The 20626-nt window shown below is 43.3% G+C and overlaps 2 protein-coding genes across 2 annotated transcripts in view; both read right to left on the bottom strand.

Annotated features, from left to right (window-relative positions):
• The window catches only part of siah2l (seven in absentia homolog 2 (Drosophila)-like), a 19121-nt gene extending 14736 nt beyond the window's left edge, over positions 1–4385 (bottom strand). Inside the window, 1 exon segment of the mRNA XM_078286595.1 lies at positions 3839–4385. Within this exon segment, the coding sequence (XP_078142721.1) occupies positions 3839–4333 (495 nt within the window). The 5' untranslated portion in view covers positions 4334–4385.
• A 2438-nt stretch (positions 4386–6823) lies between these two features.
• LOC139914511 (uncharacterized) overlaps positions 6824–20626 on the bottom strand; it is a 31491-nt gene continuing 17688 nt past the window's right edge. The window contains exons 2-9 of the mRNA XM_078286767.1: positions 20068–20373; positions 19353–19409; positions 16286–16342; positions 12230–12261; positions 12073–12108; positions 11523–11945; positions 8783–9013; positions 6824–7865 (exon numbers count right to left, since the gene is read on the bottom strand). Coding sequence (XP_078142893.1) covers positions 7614–7865; positions 8783–9013; positions 11523–11945; positions 12073–12108; positions 12230–12261; positions 16286–16342; positions 19353–19409; positions 20068–20371 — 1392 coding nt within the window. The 5' untranslated portion in view covers positions 20372–20373 and the 3' untranslated portion in view covers positions 6824–7613. The remainder of the gene's footprint in view (positions 7866–8782; positions 9014–11522; positions 11946–12072; positions 12109–12229; positions 12262–16285; positions 16343–19352; positions 19410–20067; positions 20374–20626) is intronic.

Here is a 20626-nt window from a genome sequence, read left to right on the forward strand (position 1 = left end):
TCAGATTAGACTAGTCACATTACACCAGTCAGATGAGACTAGTCACATTACACCAGTCAGATGAGACTAGTCACATTACACCAGTCAGATTAGACTAGTCAGATTACACCAGTCAGATTAGACTAGTCAGATTAGACTAGTCACATTACACCAGTCAGATTAGACTAGTCAGATTAGACTAGTCACATTACACCAGTCAGATTAGACTAGTCACATTACACCAGTCAGATTAGACTAGTCAGATTAGACTAGTCACATTACACTAGTCACATTACACCAGTCAGATTAGACTAGTCACATTAGACTAGTCACATTACACCAGTCAGATTAGACTAGTCACATTACACTAGTCATATTACACCAGTCAGATTAGACTAGTCACATTACACTAGTCAGATTAGACTAGTCACATTACACCAGTCAGATTAGACTAGTCACATTACACTAGTCACAATACACCAGTCAGACAGGACAAGTCACATTACACCAGTCAGATTAGACTAGTCACATTACACCAGTCAGATTAGACTAGTCACATTACACTAGTCACATTACACCAGTCAGATTAGACTTGTCACATTACACCAGTCAGATTAGACTAGTCACATTACACCAGTCAGATTAGACTTGTCACATTACACCAGTCAGATTAGACTAGTCAGATTACACCAGTCAGATTAGACTAGTCAGATTAGACTAGTCACATTACACCAGTCAGATTAGACTAGTCACATTACACTAGTCACATTACACCAGTCAGATTAGACTAGTCACATTACACTAGTCACATTACACCAGTCAGATTAGACTAGTCACATTACACCAGTCAGATTAGACTAGTCACATTACACTAGTCAGATTAGACTAGTCACATTACACTAGTCAGATTAGACTAGTCACATTAGACTAGTCACATTACACCAGTCAGATTAGACTAGTCACATTACACCAGTCAGATTAGACTAGTCACATTACACTAGTCACATTACACCAGTCAGATTAGACTAGTCACATTACACCAGTCAGATTAGACTAGTCACATTACACCAGTCAGATTAGACTAGTCACATTACACTAGTCAGATTAGACTAGTCACATTACACCAGTCAGATTAGACTAGTCACATTACACCAGTCACATTACACCAGTCAGATTACACCAGTCACATTACACCAGTCAGATTAGACTAGTCACATTACACCAGTCAGATTACACTAGTCACATTACACCAGTCACATTACACTAGTCAGATTAGACTAGTCACATTACACCAGTCAGATTAGACTAGTCACATTACACTAGTCACATTACACCAGTCAGGTTAGATGAGTCAGATTAGATGAGAAGGCGGGAGTTGAGTCTGCGTGTTCCCTATTGGCCGCCCTGTTTGATTGACAGGTGATGACAGGTGCAGTGCAGAAACACCACAGCAACGAGGCTGAGCAACAAAGATGGAGACTGAATAAACAACAAGGAACTCGAGGAGTACTGCTTTATAAAAAAAAAACATGCATTTTGCCAAATTATATGTGCAGGTTTAGAGAGCCGACAGCAACAGTAAGAGCAAGAGAGATTAAGAGATTGAGTTTTAGCAGTTCAGTCGCCCCTCACTCAACCCCAACCTGTCTTATTAGCAATTAGCAATATTCCACTTAGTTTTAACACGGGGGTTATTCGGCTCTTGACCGCCATGAAAACCAGAATATAAACTACTGACCGAGACCAGATGCAGCTGGACCAGTTTGTAGAGTTTGAATGAAACGAAAATCTCCTGAAAACTGACATTGAACTCGTTGGTGAACAGATTCAACATCAGATCCTGCTGGAAGACAATAAAGCAGCAACTGCTCCGTCCTCATTTTGCATTTCTGTTCTTGGTTTACAATAAAATGAGTATTTAAAAATAAAAGTAGATCCGGTCTCCCCAACAGGAACTCTCTCTCCTGAATGGTATCCCTCCGCTGTGTTCTCTTGTGTTTGGTGAGATTCTGTTCTGAAGCGTCGGACCGACAGTCAGCTGGACTCACAGCAGCAGATCTGATGCTGAATCTGTTCACCAACGTGTTCAATGTCAGTTTTCAGGATATTTTGGTAAAAATCTGAACACTACAACCTCCTGACTGAGAGAAAAAGGGGGAGGGATTTCCCAGAGCCAAAGCCAGGTTTGGGTCTGGCCTCATGAGGGGAAAGAACGACTTTTACTGCAATGCAACCCTCCACCCAGCAGGGGGCACTAAACTATTTGCTCAACACTGGAATCAGCAGCAGCTGCCTCCTCACTGGTTTTGTAGGAGGAACGTCCGGCTGTCGCCCTGCAGACTGAGCGGTTTTGTCTCGGTTTGGATTTTATCGTCCCAGACTAAACTTTCATGTTGTGGGTAAATTCTTCCGTCTGACCGCTGGTCAGCGGTCGGCGAGGACGGACTGAACGGCTGCGTCGAATTCGAGGCTCTGGAAAAGTTCCAGTAGTCAGAAAGTTCAGGTTGAGTTTCACGTCCGGGTCTGAAGGCGTGACGCGCGACATGACGACTTCCCCCCGTTCCCTTTTCTTTCTTCTCTCCCTCTCTTTTACCTCGCTCCCTTTCTTTCTTCCGACCTCATCTCCAGGGATCAGCTTTCACCCTCTCCCTCCCTCTCTCCCTCTCTCTCTCTGGAGGTCAGAGGTCACGGCTCGGCTTTCAGAGAGGCCTGATACAACTTTAATGCGTCTGTAATGCAATCAGAGAGCTGCAGCTCTTCATGTGACAGAGACAATCAGGAAGAGAGGGGAAAGACAAAGAGAAAACAAGAGACTCCATCTTGTCTTTTTATGTAAATCACAAGCTGAGTGTTCTGGATGTGATGACATCATGTCCGATATTGACAGCTGAGCGTGGCTTCACTCAGAATATACATTTACACGATTACAAATCATGTAATTCTGCAATAAAGTCCCGGTGTGGTATATCAAGCGCTCCCATCACTTGTGACCAATCACAGCTTCTGAATGCTCAACCTGCATCATGTGACCAAAACCACAGTTCAGACAAAGCAGCAGAGAAACAGAGAGAATCTGTCCAAACCCCTCTCATCACATAAACATTCATTATCCATTAGAAATAACAGCTTTAATAAAGTAAGGTTAGTGCCATGGCTTTATAAGGGATTTATTCATGGGTTGATTCACAGAGACTCTAGAAATTAAGGGATTTTTCATGTCTTTTGTGCAGGTTTACAGGTTATTAATGAGTTCTTAATGGAAAGTTCCTGTCTGCCTGAATTTTACATTAAATTAGAAAGTAAGGAGTCAAACATTAAGGGGAGTTTAAGGTTTTGATGGAGTCTCCTCCATTAATAACTCCCTTAACTCATTTTAAGGGGATTTTGCATGAATTAAGGGGTGAATTGATGTAAATGTAGGGGTGTTTTAAGGGATTACTGGTTGGTACAGACTTTGAGATATACTGTACAGGGAAAAGTGAAAATATAAAAAATGCAATAAAGTGTTTTGTTTCCTGAAACCGAGACAAACAGTCATGGTCAGACAGACAGGCAGACAGACAGACAGACAGACAGACAGACAGACAGACAGACAGACAGACAGACAGACAGGCAGACAGACAGACAGACAGACAGACAGACAGACAGTCCTCCCGTTTGTTTTGGTCCCTGAGGCGCGCCTGTGACGTCACCTCAGAGCCACACACCCACCTGTCAGCGCCAGTTAGCATGTTAGCATGTTAGCTCGGAACGAGGAAGTTGCCTAAAAAGTGTAGTGAACTCGGCTGCTAGCTTGTACTTGTAGCAGCCTCCCGTTAGCCGGAGCCTCCGGGAGCCGGAGCGGCGGGAGGGGCTTTACCTTGCAGGGAAACGGCAGAGTGGAGGCCACCTTCTCCATGGCCAGGTTCCTGATGCTGGGGGTGAGAGGGCCTCGGCAGGTCGGGCAGCAGCTCAGCTTCTGGCGACACTGGTTGCAGACTAGATGGCCGGCCTGGCACTGCAGGATGGGCGGCAGGACGTAGTCGAAACATACCGGGCACTCGAACAGCGCCGTGAGCTCCGACGGCTGCCCGGGCAGGCCGGCCGGGGCCAGGGACACCGCGGAGGAAGGGGCAGCGGCCCCCGACCCGGCCACCGATCCCACCCCGGCGGCCGCGGCTGCTGCTGCGGCCGCCACGGCCGCCGCTGCCGCTGCGGCGGCGCCTCCCGATCCCCCGTGCTTTCCTCCGCCCGCTTTCCCGGCCCCGAGTCCTCCGCCTCCGGCTGAGGACGGACGGCTCATCGCTTCCAGCTCCGACCCCTTGCTTAAGCCTGTGAAGTGCCGAGCGGACCGGACGCGCTCCGGCGGTAACATCTACTGTTTACTACCGGACCAGCAGCGCCTCCAGGCCCCCGGGGACACAACATGGCGGCTGCCTGTTTGTATGCTTGTGGACTGCAGTCATTGGATACCACGTCAGAGATTGACAGGCTCGTAGCCAATCAGAAACCGGAGCCTGGTCATTATGTAATGGTTGGTGTGAGTGTGGTGTGATGTAGGCCTACAGGAAGCTCGTCAGCACAAAACAAGACTTGGTTCAGACCGATATAGATACCAATAGTTTTGGTTGAAGCCAGTGTTTGTGCCAATACTATTTCTTTTTAACTGACAAAATAACAAGTATTCAGTTTCCTCAAGAATTTTATTCTTGAGTGAAAAAGTCTCTGAAACAGCATTTAGACCATTAAGGGACACTAAAACTCTCCACTGATACTGCTACTACTACTATCCTGTAAAGATTTTGAACAGTTGATCCATGTTTTTATTTCCTCGTGGTTATATTACTGCTGTTCTCTCTGCTCGGGGCTTGGTAAGAAAGCCATCTCCCTCTCCAGTTGGTACAAAACGCAGCTGCGAGGCTCTTAACCAATTAAAAGAGAGGAGACCACATCACTCCTGTTCTTGCCTCTCTCCACTTCTTGCCTGTTGGTTGTAGAATTGATTTTAGGATTTTACTGATAACTTTTAAAGCTCTGCATGGTCAGTTTAGACCTTTTAGTCCCTCATGAGCCTATTATTATTTATTATTATTATTACTACTATTACTAGTACTACTGCTACCTCTACTGCTACTGCTACTACTAGTACTACTGCTACTATCAGGCCTACTGCTACCTCTACTAGAAGTACCAATTATAATAATAGGTAATAATAATATAATAGTTTGTGTAAGTTGAAGGTTGCTGGTTGAATTCCTGACTGCCTTCGTTCCCTTCAGGCACTGAACTGCATCTGCATCTAAATACAGAAGAACTTTATGTTTAGTGGCCAAGCAGCAAACTTGAACTATTTTTATATTTACCTGTTTTATGGAGTACTATTGTATTTATTGTATTATTGTTATTGTAAAATGTGTTATTTTATTTTATGACTGATCCTTCTTATTACTTTTCTTTTTTTTTTACTAGTTGTGTGGTATTTTGGCTGGATTCATGTTGATTTGTGTATTGTGCCCACTGGCGCCCACACCAGGAAGTGAAGCCGCCCCGAGCTGAGCTCCACAGGAGGGGCAAATTGTCTCTTTGCTCCTCCTAATTACTAGCCTGCTTATTAGCTTATTTTTGTCAAATCTCCAAACTTTTAAGTGTTTTGCAGCTCGGTGGGAAGCCTTGTGTCAGTAGGTCGTCAGTAGGTTGTCAGTAGGTTGTCAGTAGGTTGTCAGTGAGTCTCTGCACCAACGTCACCAAGAAGGCTCAAGCACTTCTTGGCACGCTCCCTTCATATCTCTGTGTTAATATTTCAGAGAAAAGCGGCGGTCGATACTCTCTGTGCTCTCAAGATGTTTTTATGCTTTCGTCCCAGATCTTGGAAAAAGGGCGTTCATGTTTTCTGCACCTTCTGCCTGAAGCTGCTCCTGACCACTTGAAAATTAACCAGTTAATCTCCCTAAATCCTTTTAAATCCAAACTGAAAGAATTGGAGGCTGATTCGTCTTATTGTCGTCTGTCTGAAACTTCTTGTTTTTATCTGGCCAGGTCTCCCTTGAAAAAGAGGTTATTAATCTCAGTGGGACTTCCTGGTTAAATAAAGGTTAAATTAAAAAAAATAAATATGTTTCTTGTGATCTGGATTCAACCTGATTCTGATACTGGATCAGACGTGAAGACAGATTCAGATATCGAAGGTTTTTCCTAATTTTTATTACAGAGCGAAAACAAAACTTAACCCAGGAACAATTTGTAGTTTTACAGAAGATTCAGGAAGTTGATATTCTATAAAAAGCTATTGAGTGCAGTTATGTCCTTTCTGCACCAAAAACAAACAACCACTCTTTTTGATGTTTTGACTGTTTTTTTTGGGGGGGGGGGGGTTTGGTCATAAGGTTTTTTTAAGGTTCATAAAATTGATATTCTTATAAAAATCTATTCAGTGGAGTTACACCCTTTTTGTACTAAATGTAATCTTAATTTATTCTTTCACACGAGTCTTTTGGATTTTTCCCTTTATTTTAATTTTGTCTGATCTGTACTTTTGACCAGCAGATAGAACTCAACAAGAGCTTTGTGATATATAATACTCAATTTATAAATCAACACACACACACACACACACACACACACACAGACTCTTGGACCGAGCTGAGTTTCATGTTGCAGCTTCACTGTGAAAATGCTTTTTCCATTCTCTGCCCATCAGTCTGTATATTGTGTTGTAATAAAATCCCTTTGACTTTTCTGTGCTGAGTCAGCAGCTCGTTACACAGTAAAACCATGTCATCAACATGCATGATAAGAGCAGGATCAATAAAAAGAGTGAAATAAATCTAATTATTTTCATCTTGATTGATCAAATTTAGTAAGCGGGATGTAGTTTTCAGAACATTTTGTTGTGGATTTATCTGCAGTGAAGTGGCAGTGGGTGTAAATATGAGAATGTCACCGTGACGATTTGAACAGGCAAATGATTTTATTAATCAGTGCAGGTTGTGCAAAGGAAAGTTACAGAGAAAAAAGTCGAAAATAACTTGACAGTAGAAAACAATCTGAACGATCAATCTGTCAGTACGACAGATTAATTAACAAATGATTAACATCCATTAGAAATATGAAGAAAAATGACTAAAATGAAAAACTGAAAGCATTTCATTTGGTGGTGACTGTAGTTCAGCAGGTGGGGCGAGGCACTAGGTTGTGGGTTTGATTCCCACTGCCCCCCCCCCCCCCCCCCAGCTCTGAACACATACACTAAGGTGGTGTGAGGTGCTTTGAATTCAACTGTCCACCAAATACAATGTTAGTGTTACATTTCAGCTGATGTGTCCCGTTAAAAAAACATTTAAATCAGCAGGACGTGCTTATCTGTAAAAGCTGATGTCACCTTTCTCTGCTCAATTAAGTCAATATGCAAAACAAAAAACAAAAAAACTTGAATATAAATGCATGCAGTTACAATTAATATTTTTTAAATGAGATTAAAAAAAAAGAGGTCAACAGTAGAATAAGCTTGAATTCCTAGATCACCAACATTACAACCAATAGTAAGGAGGTCAAGGGTCAGAGGTCACAGCACCTTGTCCAAATATAAAACATATTTCTTTGATCCTAGAGTGATCATGCCTGATAGAGAGGTTAGGTAAAGAAATATGAGGTTTTTTTTACATCTTTGTAATGGCTGTAATCTTGTTCCCTTGTATTTCCACCTCTGCAGAAAGTGGCATTTTATCAAGGAGTTTTTCCTCAAAGTCGCCCCCCAGCTTGATGCCGAATGCCTTCGCCAGAAGTTCGGACGCCACAACGAGCGTCTTCAGCTGCTGGTCGAGCTCCGCCTCCAGCTTGGTCTCCATCTTGCTGGCCTTAATGATTCCTATGATCTCAACTGTCCCAGTCTGGACAGCAGCGGCCTCAACCTGCAGACAGATCGACGTTCATTATCACGTTAGGACATGCTTAAAATTATATTTAAAATCACCTGATGAAAGTGATTGAATCGTTGACAGCTTATGAACCAGATAGGAAAGAGGGTGCAGTAGTAATATAAGTGTTTTGTTGATGCCGCCATATTGACTCCCCATTATTCCCACAGACTGAACAACAAACACACGTCTCAGCTGACTGGAAGAGAAGGAAAGGTATTTAAAACAGACTGAAGTCCTTGGAGGAAGTGACTCTTCCTCTCTGCCTTCAACAGCTACGGTCGGGGTTCAAAAGCATTTTACTGAACCCAAATGCAGAATCGAATCTGCTTATCGAATCCGAACGCTTTGGAATCTCTCATCGAGTCTTTTTGCATAATTTGTTGAAAAGGGACAAAGAAACACAGCACTCGTTAATCTTTACGTGACGCTGCGTTGATAAAAGGTTTTCCGGTGACACAAATATTGCATTTCACCGCATTCTCATTTAATTTTGAGAAGTGTGCTCACGCTTTTGAACGCAGTGGGAAGTGGGAACCGGGGATGCAAGCGTATGACATCATCAGGGGCGGACGGGGGATTCAATAAGAGGATTTGTTTGAATTGGGGATTTGGGCCAGAAGTCATTCTTCTTCAAGAGAGAAAGTTCTTCATTACCAGGCAGGTAAGACGTAATAACGTTACCTTTAGAAACTGTTGCTGCTTTGTCACGTCTCTCTTTATCAGCAGGAAAAAGTTTCCCTCCATCCTGACATGATTATGATATAATTGACGGCTCATCGTGTGACTGGCAGTTTAATTGGCACTTTGTAAGTAAAGTGCCTTATTTAATCAAATAGAGATGGTAGGCACTTTGTCTCAGTAACTGTGAACATCAATATGCGGCGTCAACAAAACTGTGACATAGCTACCTTGTAAACTCTGGTCAGTCCGGTTGAATTCAGCGATACGGTTTCCATGTAGTGATTGGTCTTGACGTTGGTCACCCTGACGGAGTCTCCAACCGCTGCTGGGCACTGATTGGCTTGATCGCCCCACAAGCAGATCCTGATGGAGCCAGTGTCGTCCTGCAGGTGGAGATCCCTCCGCTGCGTCGTCCTCCTCCGTCCACCCTTCACCTTGATTTCACTGACCGGAGTCAACTGAACGAACCGACAACACAGAATGAAACAGTTTCCTTCCAAAGTGATATGTACACTGTTCGAAAGACGTTACACCAACTTTCACAAAGCGACTGACAAAAAATTGAAGGATAAAGGATAATGGGTCACTTAAAGCTGCACCAGCTACACTGGATTTTTTGGGGGCATTTCTACTTTATTGGATAGTTGCAGAGACAGAAAAGAGGTGATGACATGCAGCAAAGGGAACAGGCCGGGTTCAAACCACCGGGGCCCAGCTTCCAAGTAATGAAGTCCTCAACATTCAGTCAGTTACCTCATTGCTGCTCCAATGTGCAAAATTACTAAAGCTGGGGATACACCACACAACTTTTAAAATCCTAACAGATTATGAAGAGACCGGGCGTATACACTAACCGACTGGTTTCTGCAGATTTTTTTATGACGACTGAAAAACTGGGGATCACACACTTAACGACTACGCCAGATGAGGGATCACACACTACTCGACTCACTGCAGCTGAACCAAATTGAACGCACCAAACTCACATGAAAACACGAGCTCTCGCGGGACGCGACGAGATGCCGGTAGCAGCAAACACGGGTACAGCATAGATATAAATTCACATTATACATTTTTATGGGTACTAGAGCTTGCTGCTGTTGTTGCGCCACCATCTGCATGGAATAAAGGAAGAAACAGAGGCCAAAACAGTCCGTGTATTTTTTGGTCATTCTATTTTCTTTTCAGAAACAGAAAATAAAAAATGAAAAACGAATGATGATTTAATTTTCATTTCAAAATCCAAAAATGGAAAATGGAAGTATACAAGGCATCGTCCGTTTTCCGGGTGAGATTTTAAAAAGCCCATTTTGGGATTGCAACCTGAATATAGAGCTGTGTGTCTTTCAGCACCATCAAGGCCTGGAGAGCGGAAAGGAGAGAGAAGCAGAGGGAGGAAAATAGAATGACCAAAAAATACACAGACCCTAAATGCATTTACATAAAGCTGTGGAAGTCAGTCTGGACTGGACAGACTGCAGGTGAGCAGCAAATGTGAATCAAATACCTGTTGGTACATAATGGAGCCAAAGCTGTGAAGTGGGAGCTGAGAACGTTTGTAGGAGATGTTGCTATGGTGACAGATGATTATGAAAACCGGACTGAGCATTTAACATGGTCCGGTCAGGACTACCAACCGGACATGTAGGCTAATAAATAATAATTATAAAACCTGACTTTCGGGTCTAAAATCGGCATCCAGCAGCCAAGGTTTTGTGTAATCAATAATTGAGTCTTCCCTGTATTTTTTTCCTGTGTGCCTTGGTACCAGAAAGATTGGTAGGCCTATCTATAAATGTATTGTATGAAGAATGAACTAGTTGATTGCTCCTTGGTGTGGGTTAAACACAATATTGGCTTGTTATGGCATAGCTTCATAGTTTTTCATTGGCTATTGACGGGATCCATTCGCATTTGAGTTGAGACGAGTACACACTACCCGACTGCGTCCAGATTCCGCTTGTAAAAATCAAACATGTTTGATATAATCGTAGCAGCTCCGACTCACGTCGGGAGGCAAGAGATTAGAGTCTGTTCCCCTCACACACTTACAGCTGTGCCAACTGGCCACGCCGACTGCCCCAAAATCTGCAGACTAGTGCAGACCAGGACAGACTCGGCCCGATTGTGAATCCTGGCTAAAATCGGGCTAATAGTTGTCTGTATCCCCAGTTTAAGTGCAGCTTTAAGTCATTGGTTTAAGAAGTGACAACATTTACAGATCAAATCCTCTATATATTAGAGATATGGCTCATTCATAAAACTTGCCGGCAGGTTTAGCGTGACGTTAGGGCGGATACGGTCACGGTAAAGGTGTTTCCTCATTCATAAATGTGAAATATCGGGACGTTATTAGCGTTACCGTTTTCCCGTTTTACTTCCTCCCCTTTTGATCAATTACCTATTGTGAAAGCAATTCATAAAAGCACCGCGCTGCAAAAAAATATATATATACATATACTACAGCGTTTCGATAGGTCTTCATCAGATTCACAATCACCACCGATCAATTTATATCTTCAGTAAGTGACATCATAAAGATTCTGTTGATCATGGTCAACACTGCAGTTACAGCAGTAGGAGTGCATGAGGAGGAAGAGGTTTATCTGCTGCTCTGTCTCTGCTGCCCACTGACACACAGGCGGACAGGTGTTACATATGTGCTTAACATGTTGGTTTTGATTGGCTGTCACCTGGGCTACAGCTGAGGATAACACGGCGGTAATGTGGCTCCGTCACGGTATTCATGGCTGTGGTAAATTTATGAATGAGGGAAAATTACCACACTGCAGATTTTGCATGCCGCTGTTCTGTTACCACAGAGTTTTATGAATGAGCCCCTTTGAATGATGAATAAATGCAGGTGCACAAAATTCTAGGAATATTGAATGATGGACTTTTTTTCAAAATATATATGGAGCATTTTCCAATCGAACTCATTTCTCTAAAAGGATAATGGCAGCTTACCTCTGTTATGGTTCCTTCGACATGCATTTCTGTTTTGTCATAAGAAGCTTCGGCTTCTTTAATGGACAAAACCGGTTTTTGGGGATCGATGATCATCCTGGCTTCCATCTCCAGCTCAGCAGGGACTTGGATGGTGCCGGTCTTTGATATTTTGCTCAGTTTGGTAACTTTCACTGTGTTGTCCTCTATGATTACTTCTCTGAACAAGTAGTAGCTTCCTTCCATAATTTCTTCATAGTGGTCCTTCCCATATACGACCACTTTGATACTAGCTGTCTCATCAGCAAGCCCCAGAAAAAACATGACCTTTTTTTCCTTTTTCTGTGTTTGATAAGGGCGCAGCCCGGATTTCCGGACCACTTTCCCAACTATGGCTTGCTTGCCGAGATAATGGCTTTCTTTCAGATCGTAGATGGTTTTCCTCTGGAAACAAAATGGGAGAAAAGCCTCTGTATTAGCATCATTATTCCCAAACAAAAATGTCTGAATGAATCTGTAAAAAATTGCGAGACTGAGCTGTGAGTCTGAGATTGAAACAAAAAGCACTTACCCATTTAGAATTGCCCAGTGAAGGACGGGCACTTTCCTGCAAAAAAACAAAACAGTTTGTTAATGTTAATCGATTACTTCCAGTGGCAAAGCTCATGTGATTACTGCTAAACCTGTTGACATTTTAATTAATTTGCTCATTAGTCCACAACCCCTACCTTGTCACTTTGACCACTCTTCTTCTGCTGGTCTTTAAAAGAAGACAGGAAGATGTTAGTCAGTGTTCCTTTACTTTTACAATTACAATTACATTTTCTCATTTGGCAGACACTTTTATCCAAAGCGACGTACACATGAGATTTTAATACAACACAAGCAAGGATCTAGTCAGGAGAACAACGAGAGTAAGAGCCATGAAGCTAAGATCTGGTCCGACAGGACAGAGGAGCTACGAGGCAGAGAGGCAGATAAAGAAAGCAATTACACAGTCCATCAGGTGAGAAGGTGTTCACTAAAGAGCTGGGTCTTTAGCCTTTTCTTAAAGATTGAGAAGGACTCTGCAGATCGAATGGAGTTTGGTAACTCGTTCCACCACCGAGGAACCACAGAAGAAGAGTCTGGATAGAGACTTAGGGCCTCGTTGTGGCGGCAGCACCAGGCGCCGCTCCTTGGCAGAGCGTAGCGGGCGGGAGGGAGCGTAGACCTGAATGAGGAAGTTCAGGTCGGTCGGAGCCGTTCTGGTTGCCGCTTTGTAGGCGAGCATCAAGGACTTGAACTTGATGCGACTGGGAGCCAGTGGAGGGATATGAACAGAGGAGTGACGTGCTGTTTTGGGCCGGTTGAAGACCGGACGCACCGCTGCGTTCTGGATCATCTGCAGAGGTTTGAGCGTACATGCCGGGAGCCCTGCCAGTAAGGAGCTGCAGTAGTCAAGGCTGATATTATAAGAGCCTGTACTAGGAGTTGTGCTGCATGTTCAGACAGGTAGGGTCTGATCTTCCTGATGTTGTACAGGGCAAATCCACATGACCGAGCAACAGAAGCCACATGCTCTTTAAAGGTTAGTTGGTCATCAATCATGACACCCAAGTTTCTGGCAGACTTTGAGGGAATGAGCTGAGCTGATTCGAGCTGGATACTGATCTGTTGTACAGAGGGACTGGCTGGATGACAAGGAGCTCAGTCTCTGACAGGTTAAGCTGAAGGTGGCGTTCCTTCATCCGTGCCGAGATATCGGCGAGGCGTGCCGATATCCGTGCCAAGACCATGGGGTCGTCTGGGGGAACGATAGAGGAGCTGGGTGTCATCAACATATGAATGGTACGAGAAGCCATGTGAGCTGATGACTGCACCAAGTGAGGTGGTGTATATTGAAAAGAGAAGGGGTCCAAGCACTGACCCTTGAGGTTCCCCTGTGGACCAGCAGTGGGATTTAGACACTTCCCAGGCTCAGAGAACTGATTACTGATGGGAGAAACCTTATCAGTAAAGAAGGATGCGAAGAGGTCAGCAGTGAGCAGGGTTGAGGGTGGAGGTGGTGGAGGGTTGAGGAGCGAGTTAAAAGCTGAAAATATTTTCCAAGTGTCTTGGGCGCTGCTGATTTTCTGCTGATAATAAGTGGTCTTGGCACTTTTTAGATGGGAGGAGAATGCAGATAGGAGAGTCTGATAGTCACTGAGGTCAGTGGGATCTCTGGATTTGCGCCATTTTCTCTCGGCTGCTCTGAGCCCCGCCCGTTGCTCTCTGATGACACCGGTGAGCCATGGACTGGGGGGGGCATGGTAGCCGAGACCTCATTGGAGAGCTGAGCCGATGTGAGGGACCGGATGTTTCGTCTGAAGGAGACCATTTGCGGCAGAACAAGAGGATGTTCCGGTAAGGAAACTGTGAATTGAATAAAGAGGTGGGAGGGGTGACCTGTTTGAGGTCAAATGAGGACAGAAGTGAAAGGAAGTCACCCGCTTGGGGTTTGTCCAGATGGATATTCATGTCCCCCATGACAATCAGTGGTGCCATCTTCAGGAATGGCTGAGAGTAGCATGTCCAGTTCAACTACAAAGTTCCCCTGGAGCCCTGGTGGGCGATATATGACAAAAAGCTTAACAGGAGCGGTAACCATGATTTATATGAACAGTTTCAAAACATTTGTTCACTCATCCATGTGTCACACACAGTATATCAGACACTACTGAGCTGATTGTTACGGAGCCCAGGAGGTGTTTTTTTTTTCCTCATTTACACTTACATTACATTACATCATTTAGCAGACGCTTTTGTCCAAAGGAACTTGCAGTAAGTGCATTTTGTCAACAGTAGTCAAACCAACTGTATATCACAGTAGGAATAGGTAGTATTTGTGAATCAGAGTTTTTAAAAAAAAAATTTATTAAGAGTAGAAGAGGAAGAAGATCATTACATGCTGTTCTGACAGAAGGGCGGAGCTTGTTCCTCCATTGTGGTTCCAGGGAGGAGAAGCGTCGACTGGGATGAGCGACTTCTGAGTCCCGTAGCGATGGAGGGGCGGGGCGACCTGCGAGGGGGGAACCTGACCAGTGATTGTAGAGGGAGGGGCGGGTCGATGTTCTGTCCTGTAGGAGAGGACCAGGGTCTTAAATCTGATGCAGCAGAGATGGAAGCCAGTGAAGCGACCGGAAGAGGGGAGAGACAGGAGAGAGTTTTGGTTGGTTGAACAGCAGACGGCTGCAGCGTTCTGATTGGCTGTAAAGGTCTGATGGCAGAGGGTCGCCCGGCCAGAAGAGGCTGCAGGAGTCCAGGAGGGAGAGGACCAGAACCTGGACCAGGAGCTGAGATGTTTCCCTCATGAGGAACGGGTGAATTCTGACGTTGTAGAGGGAAAACCTGCAGGAGGGTCGTCAGAGCAGGAAGCTGGTGGTCCAGGATCAGTCAGAGGGTCTTCAGTCAGAGAGGAAACACAGTGGAGTTGTCATCGTGATGGAGGTCTGTGTGAGGACAGGCTTTCCTCTTTCAGGGAGAAACAGCAGATCCATCTGTCCAGGCTGAGCTTGAGGTGGAGAACGGACATCCAAGCACTGCTGTCTTTAAGATATGAGGAGATGCAGCCATCAATTTGTTTCTCAAGGGGGGGTGAGTGTCATCAGCATAGCAGTGATAGGAGAAGCCATGAGAGGAGATCACATGACCGAGGGATTTAATATATAACTCGTGGGAACGTGATGCATGTCGTGGCCACAACTTAGTAATGTGTGGGAACAAGGTCCGTATGTTGTGGGAACAACTTAGTAAGGCGTTATGTCGTGGCCACAACATAGACAACCCATTATGTTGTTCACTGTTGACCAACTGGGACAGTCTACCTGTAGTATGTGGCATCAGGGCTCCATACAGGATGCGTGCTGACATAGAGATTTATGGAGCCCCCTCTCACCTCAGTGACTTGCTGTAAGTCAGTGTAAGTCAGTTTATACAGAAGCTAGCCCAACGGTTTCACTTCAAAATGGCCATCACTCCGACCGTCCTGGAACGTTGATTTGAATGGGAAAGACTGTTCTATCCATTCAAGTTCTGTGGAAGCATCTCACCTCTGCATTCAGCATTCAAAATGACACTGATTGGTCCAAGAGGAAGGACAGTTACAGCTCAAAACAAGGAGACATGTTTGTTCCCGTTTGGCTCAGATGGAGAGGAAGATTAGTTTGAACTTCTGTCCCACAACTGGCAGCCGGCCTTCCAGAAGACTCCCTGTCCAACCAGTCCATCTTCACCTCCTGTTCAGGTTTTTACCATGTTGGTGGTTTTAGTTTTTGTTGCTGCAGTGGTTGTTTTGTTGACAAAATGTACTTATTGTTAGTCACTTTGGACAAAAGTGCATGACATAATGTAATGTAATGTTTGTGTTGGTCGGTGTTTCCTCCAGTGTTTTCTACAGCTTCAGGCTGTGAACTCGCATGTTTTCAGATAAATCAATGCTCTCCCTTTCTGTCCCAGAATGCACTGGAAAGAAAAATGTTTTGCTAATTTCTGACCCTGGTAGAGTGATATTTATCGTCTACTGTTTGTTGTATGTCCTGCACTCTGTGAGTTTTGTTGTCCTGTACCATGTGTCAGTATGTACTGTAATGTCCTGTATATTTAATGCATTAAGAAAAGTGATCCTGACTCTAATTTCATGGCAGCAAGCATTTTGTCAGAGCGGGTGTCATTTTTTTCAAATAGTGTCTTTCTTGCTTTGGAGTGTGTGTTGTGTGTACACACACTGCTCCGTCTTTCTGTGTTGAAGTGTTTAGAGAACCTACCGGCCGTCTCTGTCTCCTCGGTTTCAGACTCTGAATCGTCGTGTTTCCTCTTCTCTCCTGAACAAAATGAACAGGATCCTCATATTGAATAATGTCAGTGTGAACATTTTAGCACACTAAAAAATGTAAAAAATGTTATTCAGTCAACCTTTTTCAGAAAATATGGTAAATGCTGAGTAATGTTGAGAAAAATTACAGATAACGAGTGACATTGAGAAATATTCCTTAACAACATTTCACAAAACACAACAACATTTCATAAACAAATTAACATTTCACAAAACACAACAACATTTCACAAAACACAACAACATTTCACAAAACAAATTAACATTTCACAAAACACAACAACATTTCACAAAACAAATTAACATTTCACAAAACACAACGGCAAAAGAGAAAACATTTCAACATTTCACAGAAAACGGAAAAGGTAGGTCCTTTCTTTGTTGTTACTGATTGGATGTATTCGTTGTCACTCAAGGTAACAGGAAGTGGGACCAGAGCAATGGCTCTGAGAGATGTTCCGCTGGTTCAAATTAACAGAAAATAACACTTCCGGCGTTAGCCTTCAAAATAAAAGCACAATATTTTAAACATGTATAAATACTGTACAGTGTCCACTTTAGTCAAAAATGTCAGAAAGTGTAATATATGCAGCGTTTATAGTTAAAAATGGCACATATAGCATTTTTCATTATTATTTTGACATCAAACATTAATATGGGTGTTCACTTATTGAATTTGATGATTAAATACAAAGTAATTGGTTTAAAACAGTATTTATACATGTTTAAAATATTGTGCTTTTATTTTGAAGGCTAACGCCGGAAGTGTTATTTTCTGTTAATTTGAACCAGCGGAACATCTCTCAGAGCCATTGCTCTGGTCCCACTTCCTGTTACCTTGAGTGACAACGAATACATCCAATCAGTAACAACAAAGAAAGGACCTACCTTTTCCGTTTTCTGTGAAATGTTGAAATGTTTTCTCTTTTGCCGTTGTGTTTTGTGAAATGTTAATTTGTTTATGAAATGTTGTTGTGTTTTGTGAAATGTTGTTGTGTTTTGTGAAATGTTGTTGTGTTTTGTGAAATGTTAATTTGCCCTAACCCTACCGTTAACGTTTGTAGGGCAGCAGATTACAAGTTATCTACTGATAGTGATGCGCGGGTCAGGTTTTTTTCAACCTGCGACCGCCCGATCTGACACATGTATCCGCCCGACCCATTTTCATACACATAAAACAACGACCCGAAACCGATCCGCAACCCGAAAAAAAGATTCAGGAAGCCAGGTAAATTTCCAAAGACTCGTAATTAAGGCTATACTTAATGCTGCACTGTGCAGTCAGTGTGCGCAGAATGTAATGTATGGATGGCAGGATAAACCAGCTGGAGATTGGAGAAGTTTAATACCGTTAATTCAATTTAAATTTCATTGGAATTGAATCTATACATTGTGTGTGTACTCTGTGTGAAGCCCATTTGACCCGCAAAGTTGATGCGACAGTCCCATTACAGTCAATATCATTTTTTGTTGTTTCTGTCTGTATCAGGCAAAAGAGTGCAGTAAAAATGTATAATAAAAATGGTTTTGCTTAAGAATCGTGAGAGACAATCGTGATCTCAATTCTAAGCAAAAAATCAAGATTGTCATTTTATCCAGAATCGTGCAGCCCTAGTATAGTGTTGTAGACCGCTGTGTCTATTTTATGTTGATGTTATTCCCATGTAAGAAAGACATGGTACTGAGACAGAGCACCTGGCCTGGACAGGCTGTCGCTGTCTGTGGTGCTGAACTGTCTGTGGTGCTGACCTGTCTGTGGTGCTGACCTGTCTGTGGTGCTGAACTGTCTGTGGTGCTGAACTGTCTGTGGTGCTGACCTGTCTGTGGTGCTGAACTGTCTGTGGTGCTGAACTGTCTGTGGCGCTGAACTGTCTGTGGCGCTGAACTGTCTGTGGTGCTGACCTGTCTGTGGTGCTGACCTGTCTGTGGTGCTGAACTGTCTGTGGTGCTGAACTGTCTGTGGTGCTGAACTGTCTGTGGCGCTGAACTGTCTGTGGCGCTGAACCGCACGCTGTCCTCGGTGCTGAAACATTTGAACGCGACTGGAAACCTGTTTTCTTTTGTTCTTCAGAACAAGCTTGTCTTGGCTCTGGCTTCACTGGATGTTTTTTTACACATCGGCTTGCTTGGCTCAATAAGTGATAAGTTGTGTTTATGGACAGGATATATCAACTACTTCACAGTTTTTAAATGACTTTATCAGAAGGGCCCCTCGAGAATGCTCCGCCCCCTCTGTGCTGAGAGTCTAGCTCCGCCCCTGCTACCAAGTGACACCATTTAAGCCTAAAATAAAATTATTTTGAAAATATTTTTAGCATGGCATGTCATGATGTTACCATGGCAGCCCACCACAGTAGAATATATACAGGGGAAACACTGGACTTCTACCTGACTTCTACAGTACCACGTCCGTCTATCTTTTTAGTCATAAAAAAAACACCTTGCGTTAGTTCCACTTTGTTAACTTACAGATGTGGCGACATACAGCCGGTGTTAAATCACCAAAAGAAAAAATGAAAACGAAGAGGTTGACAACGAGAAAAGTCACGGAGGGGATCTGTGTTTCAGCGAGAGGCGGCGTCAGAACGATACATGAGCCTGTGTGTGTGTGTGTGCCACACACACATGAGTTAAAGGTGCAACAAAGTAATGCCTGTTTATTTAGTGTTGATTTTTCATTGAAAAAGATTTGAATAAAAGTTGTGAGGCTTAAAATGAATTTGCATACTAAGAACTTAAAGTAATCATTTTAATGAAATATTGCATGATGCATTTTTATGGCTGGTAAAAAATATTTTTGGCTGGTAAATTTTCTCAGTTTACCTGCCATTGGCAGATGGGCCAAAAAGTAAATTTTGGACCCTGATCCTGACTCGCAGCAAGCATTTTGTCAGAGTGGGTGTCATTTTTTTCAAATAGTGTCTTTCTTGCTTTGGAGTGTGTGTTGTGTGTACACACACTGCTCCATCTTTCTGTGTTGAAGTGTTTAGAGAACCTACCGGCCGTCTCTGTCTCCTCGGTTTCAGACTCTGAATCGTCGTGTTTCCTCTTCTCTCCTGAACAAAATGAACAGGATCCTCATATTGAATAATGTCAGTGTGAACATTTTAGCACACTAAAAAATGTAAAAAATGTTATTCAGTCAACCTTTTTCAGAAAATATGGTAAATGCATGTTGAGAAAAATTACAGATAACGAGTGACATTGAGAAATATTCCTTAATGCTCATATTTTCATGGCAGCATCATGAAATTGTGAATGGTTTTATTCACTCTGAATTTGTTTGCTTCACATAATTTTGTGACACTTATCACTCGACATATGAGGAGTTTATTTCCAACAGGCTGTAGCCAACTGAATTATTGCGACCTCAACTTCAGAATTCAATGTCCCCAGTTACAGATTGGATCCAACAAGCACAGTTTAGCACAGTAGGATAGTACTATCCTTTAAAAAGAAAGCTTTTAGATCCTGTAGATGTTTTAGATCACTGAAACATTTTCTGATATCAACTCCATTGTAGCTGCTGGAAATATCTGGAGGTGACGTCACCTCGTCTACGATTGGCCGGTACTAAATGGAGCCAGGAATGAAAAGTGCATCACCACTAGTGTTAACTAAGTGTTTCTGGCTCTTTCCAATGAGACACCTCTGTAAAAAGCACTTTAAATAGATTTGATCAGCTATAATCAATTGTAGATTGTGTCAACTGACCCTTGTCTTTCTCTTTTTCCTGTTTGTTCCTCAGTTTCTCCACAAAGGGGCGCAGTCTCTTTTGGACCGCTTTGTCCCGTCTGGGAATCTGCTCCAGCACTTCCTTCATTACAGAGATGGACTCCTCTAAACCTAAGTACTCGATGATTTTTTGGGACATCTCTTCTTTGGAGGTGCTCTTCTTCACACTGTATGGGATTGTCTTCAGACAGCGCAGCATCTTCTTGTACTGTGGCTCCTCCAACTTCTTGATGATGGAGGTAAGCGCTTTCTTCCAGGCTGACTCTGAAATTTCCCCTTCCATCTCTAAAACACAGAAAGACCAGAGAAGAGAGAAGATTGAAGTGAGAAACAGAAAGCTGAAGGGACGATGAGACTAAACTCAGGAAGCAACGACAAAACACATAAAATATAGCCGGCAATGAAAGGGGTTCGGGCCTTTACTAACTGGTAATATGCAAAAGAGTTGTTAGTGGCTCTGAGGAAAATGTGTAGCACAAAGGGAGGTGGATATGTATAACTGCGGCCTTTCAAATTTTGATCATTAATTATAGCGCCA

The sequence above is a fragment of the Centroberyx gerrardi genome, chromosome 11 (genome assembly GCF_048128805.1).
Source record: "Centroberyx gerrardi isolate f3 chromosome 11, fCenGer3.hap1.cur.20231027, whole genome shotgun sequence".
Lineage (NCBI taxonomy): Eukaryota > Metazoa > Chordata > Actinopteri > Beryciformes > Berycidae > Centroberyx > Centroberyx gerrardi.